The 5,236-nt window shown below is 48.3% G+C and overlaps 1 protein-coding gene across 1 annotated transcript; it reads right to left on the bottom strand.

Annotated features, from left to right (window-relative positions):
• Window positions 1-2,122: 2,122 nt before the first annotated feature.
• Window positions 2,123-4,923, bottom strand: LOC124232144 (chymase-like). The gene is given in 5 exon segments (XM_046649115.1): window positions 2,123-2,279; window positions 2,686-2,927; window positions 3,154-3,289; window positions 4,039-4,189; window positions 4,866-4,923. Coding segments are annotated over 5 exon segments (744 nt in total).
• Window positions 4,924-5,236: the final 313 nt, after the last annotated feature.

The raw sequence follows: 5,236 nt of genomic DNA, 5'->3' as shown, positions 1-5,236 counted from the left end.
TTTCTCTTTCTGTAAAAAATACCACTGGAATTTTTGTACAAATTGCATTGGACATGTAGGTCACTTTGTGTAGAATAGACATTTTTCGCAATATTAAATCTTCTAATCTATAAACACAGGATATCTTTCCATTTGTTTGTGTCTTGTTTAATTTCTTTCATCAAATGGTCAGGGAAAGACCAATTTCCACTTATAAGAACTTACAGTGGCTGTAATTTGTTTGCAAAGAATTTTCTTAGAGAAGGGACAGCTGCTGAGATGAATTCAAGGGTGGTGGGCAGTGCATTGAGAGAGGAGAACTACAGAGTAGTCAGAACATAATATTTGTAAGAATCAAGTTTTCCGGAACATTCTGGAGCTGTTTTACATAGGGTCTTGTGATAGGGTAAGCCTTCTTTGTTTTCCTTTTTCAATGTTTTTGGTAATCGTTTACTATATAACCACTTAAAAATACTTTCTAATGTATAAGGGAAATTAATTTCTCCCATATACTGATTCCCTATGTCAAGCTGGATTGCAAGGGCACGAAGCAGCTAGGGGAACAATGAGAGGGAGGGAAGGGGACAGTGCACAGTATCTCAGGTGAAGACTCAGGTGTGGGTGGGGGCTCCCTGTTTGACCAAAGGGAGACTGGATAGCTCTGTGTGCTTATCTGCTGGTAGGTGATATATGGTGCTCAGTCCCCAATAGTTAGAATTCGTGCGGTTTGGAGCCTGAGTAGAAACAAAATAAAAGTAGCTATTAATCCTATGCTCTAGAGATAACCACCATGATTGTTTTGATGTAATTACTTCCAGTTTTTTCCTATGCATACATAAAATATATAATTACAAAATTAAGATTCTACTGGAGGGAGATTTTTGTATTGCTTTTAAAAAGCATTATATTATGGTGAATTTTCCCACATGATTAAATGTTTTTGAAAATGAATTTTTTTTCAAAGATTGGCACCTGAGCTAACATCTGTTGCCAATCTTCTTCTTTTTTTTTTCTTCTCCCCAAAGCCCCCCAGTACAAAGTAGTAACAGTAATTCTAGTTGTATCTGACTATTTCTTAAAGACAAATTCCTAGAGAGAGCTCACTTGGTCGCAGGGACTCACACCCCCTCAGAGTGGAGTGGTATCAGCCACAGGCTCCTGTCGTGTTTGTCCGCGTCCTGCCGTTTCCTCTCCTCCAGCCCGTCCCTCAACTGGCATGAGTTTGAGCAGGCTCTCGGCTTTCGACTTCCTGCTGGTTTGGGCGCAGCCCTTCGTGGCTGGTGTTGCTCGTGCAGATCTTGTGATGCTATCTATCCCTCCTCTTATCTCCTCCAGGTATCTGTTTTGCAGCAGTGGGAGAGAGGCAATCTTCTCTGCATCTCAGCTCAAAGCTCCACAGATGGTGGATCTTCTCTTATTAAGGTGGACTGTGAGGAGGGCCCTATCTAGCACCAACTGCTTTCCCTATATCATGTATCTAAATCAATGTTTCTCAACTGAAGGTGATTCCTGGCCCCCTAACCCCTGAGGGACATTTAGCAATGCCTGGAAACATTTGTAGTTGTCACAACTTGGTGTTGGAGGGGGGTGTTGCTACTGGCATCTAGTGGGGAGAGGTCAGGGATGCTGTAAACATCCTGCGTCTTGTTTGCAATTCAAAATGTTCTTAGTGATTCTGAATGTTACTAAAGATAAACTAGAATTGGTATAATGTTGTTGATTAAGAGAAGGAAGGATCTGGTGTAATTTCTTGTTTAAGTTGGAAATATGGATCCTGCTTCTCCAGGGAATCCCTTTCTCTTCTTTCCTTCCCTATTTTTTCTTCATTATTTCCTCTCTGTCTCTCTCTTGTACCCACACCCACACCCCCACTCCCTTCGAAGCTTGTAGGCTGCCTGGGCTGGGAGTCAGGTTGCTATGTGCGGGGAGAAGAGAGTATCAGAGAGAGGAGACACAGACTCAAGTCTGGAAGCTGGGTCTTTATTGAAGTTTCTTGAGAATTCTGTGCCTGGAGGAAACTTCTTGAGGTTTAGGGATGTGGCAGGACTCAGTAGGAACCAGAGGCAGCTCCAGAGTGAGTGGTACAGAGAAGCTGCTCGGTTCCAGGTCCAGGTTTCCTCCCAGGCTGTCCTGGGCTCCAGGGTTAATTCTCCTTGAGGACCTCATTGATCCAGGGCCGGTAATGGGAGATCCGAGTGAAGACAGCAGGAGGCTTTGCATCCACCCGGCCATAGGAGACAATGCCCTGGGCCACCCCAGCACATAGAAGAGGACCCCCTGAGTCTCCCCGTGGGTCAGAGAGAGAGAGAGAGAGACAGAGAGAGAGAGAGAGCACAGAAGGTGAGCCAGGGAAGTAATCCACTCCTGCCTGTAGGTCCCACCTCTGAGTCACAGCCAGACCGAGGGTCAGACTCAGGAGCCCTGGCTTCTCATGGGGTCATACATCTCAGTCTGATGCCCCTTCTTTCTTTCCTTCTTGTCACCCCTGTGCCCTGGGCAGCAGACTGGGAGGGATGGTAAGAGACTGCCTGGGGCCATAGGAGGACAGACCTGCAGAGGAGCAATTCCAGATTCCTCAGTCCTATCATCTCAAACCCCGTTGCTGACTGACAATCTTCTGACCTCATCTCCTTTCCGGAGATGCCTGGACCCTGAACAGTGATTTCTGGAGAAGAACCCTAGTCTGAGGATCACCTTAAATGCAGATTTGTCTTCCTTGGATTGCCAACACACAGCTGGAGATTGTGGTCAAAAGTCATAAACTGTCTGCAGGCCTGGGGATCCATGAGTCGCAGCTTCACCTCTTGCAGAGTGTTGGAGTCCAATACCTCTGCTTCTGTCATTCCCCAGCCAGCCACCAGGCACATCCTCCCAGGTGGGATGAAGTTGAATTGGGGTGGAAGGGGGAGTGTCCCCACAGGCAGGGTCAGGTTGACTTTCTTCTTCAACTGTGAAGGGAATGAGGGGCTGTCAGTGCTAGAAATGGATTATGGGGCAGTTGGAGGCAAGCAGGGAGGGACAGGGCGAATGGCTCCACATTGGAGCCACGTCCAGAGGGGTGAGATGGAGTTTGGGGGTGAAGTCCAGAGGCAGCTCGGGAAGTTTCAGGACAATGGGGACCTGAAGGAGAAGCCTAACAACAGGAAGTGGAGAAGGGAAGAAAGATGTTGTCACCTTTAGTAACATGATGTCATAATGAGTATTTCAGTCACCATATTTTGGATGAGGGAATTGTTTTGCAACCTCAAGCTTCTGCCATGTGTCTTCTTTCTCCTTTATGTTATAGGCTCCAAGGGTGACTGTTATAGACCTGTTGTGAGGGAGAAGGAAAGACAAGGAGACACAGTGATGGTGTGGGGTTTCTCCTGAGATGTGCCTATTCTGAGAAAAGAGGACTGGAGTCTCTCACAGGCCACTGGACTCTACCAATCCCCCCTTTCCTGGGCCATTTGTGCCATTTGAGGGGCTCTGGTTTTACTCAGGGAAGAGCTTTCTTAGGGAACAGAGTTAATTTTAAGGACCCTGGGGAGTTGCTGGGGACCTAGCAGGCCAGGATGACCCAGGGGACAGGGTTAGCACTTCCTAATTCAGGGAGCCCTGTATGAGGGCCAGCCCTCTGGAGCAAGAGATATCAGAGGAAAGGGGGAAGTGGTGGGGTCTCGTGGGGACCCTGTTCTGTGCCCCCCATGAAAAGAATAGGTTCAGGTCTTTGAGAACTAAAGGCCAGTGTTCTTGAAAAGGACACAGAGGAAGTGGCCTGGGAACAGGGTGGGGCCCTAAAAAGTGAGTCACATATCTTATGTGTTGGGTGGGGGTGAGGAGGAGCTGCTTTTAGAGGAGAGACACTGGATGGGACCTACTTTTCCTTTGTAGGGGAGCTGAGCTCACAGTGACTGAGGATCGGGGCAGCTATTCAATTATGAGACCGATTTCCTTAAGCCCAAGTGTTGCCTTTTCTTAAAGTGACCCAGGCCCAGCAGCCCTTTCTTAGGCCCCCGGTGGGTGTGTCCCTGGGTGCTACCCTCCCAGTTGGAGATTAACAGGACCCTGTTGTCTCACCTTCCTGCACAGTGAGCAGCTGTCAGCACAAAGTCCCGTCTTATCAGGAAACCACCACAGGTCACCAGGGTATGCTGGGAAGTGACAGTTTCCAGGTAGGCCACGTAAGGGCGGGAGTGTGGCTTGCATTCTGTGCCTCCGATGATCTTGCCTGGAGCAGAGAACCCCAGGGCCTGAACATAGGCATCGGTACTCTTTCTAGAGAGTGCCTAAGTTGGGTTAAGGTTGAGAAAGGCTTCTCTTGAATCTCATCCTCACCCTGTAGTCTGCCCGTCTTCCCTCTCAGGTTTCTCCCTGCTTTCCACACCCACAACCTCCCACATAAATTCTCATTCCTTCCTCCAGGCACAAGAGCCAACCTGGCTTTAGATGTCATTCAGGCATTTTCACCTCAAATTTCCCCCACTCCCATTCTTCCCCCGACTCAACCCTCCTCTGTCACCATGCAGGATCCTGTCTCAACCTTCTCCACAGCCCACGAGTAGTGTCACAGAATGGCCAAATTACAGGGTAACGTGTAGCCCCGAAGTTCATAAGAAGAAGAGAACGTAGGACTTTATACACATTATCACATATTATATTGAGCAGATACCCCTCTTCCTTCCATCTGCTCTGGCTTTCCCCCAGTCAACGTGAGTTTCCTTATTCCTATGGTAGGAAGTACCATAGGCTGCAGAGTATGCGTGGGCAGATCCAAAGTGGAAACTTCACTCTGGGCTCTTGAAAAGAGATCCTGGGATCCTGTTTAAGGGTCGGCACCATTTGGACTGAACTTTGTTTTAGGAGCTGATCCTGCAGCCTACAGAATGGAGGACCCTGAGACTCACCAGCTTCAGCTCTGGAGCACAGGAGAAGGAACAGCAGGGGGAGAGGAAGACGATGCATCTTCTCCAAGAGGCTGCCCAGGGCAGGGACCGCTTCTACTTTCCAGTCTTGAGTTTTATAACTCCCAGCAAGTGAGGGCAGGGCAGGGCTGGTAACCACAGAAACTGTGTGGTCATGTTTTTTTCTCTCATACTAAGCTGACTGTCTTTCTGATCAGAAGTTCCCCGAGAGATGCCCTCTGTTTTGCTAGAGGTGAAGTTGAGGCCTGAGTTCCCAAAGTCCTGGCTTCCAGGATGAGCTCTCAACCATGCTGCCTTATCTGGGGTGGGAGGTGGAAGGAATGTGTCTTTCCCAGTAAGGGCAGTTTGTTAAA

The sequence above is a fragment of the Equus quagga genome, chromosome 2, assembly GCF_021613505.1.
Source record: "Equus quagga isolate Etosha38 chromosome 2, UCLA_HA_Equagga_1.0, whole genome shotgun sequence".
Classification (NCBI taxonomy): domain Eukaryota; kingdom Metazoa; phylum Chordata; class Mammalia; order Perissodactyla; family Equidae; genus Equus; species Equus quagga.
Note: the sequence above shows the minus strand (reverse complement) of the source record. Positions and strands in the feature narration are given on the sequence as shown.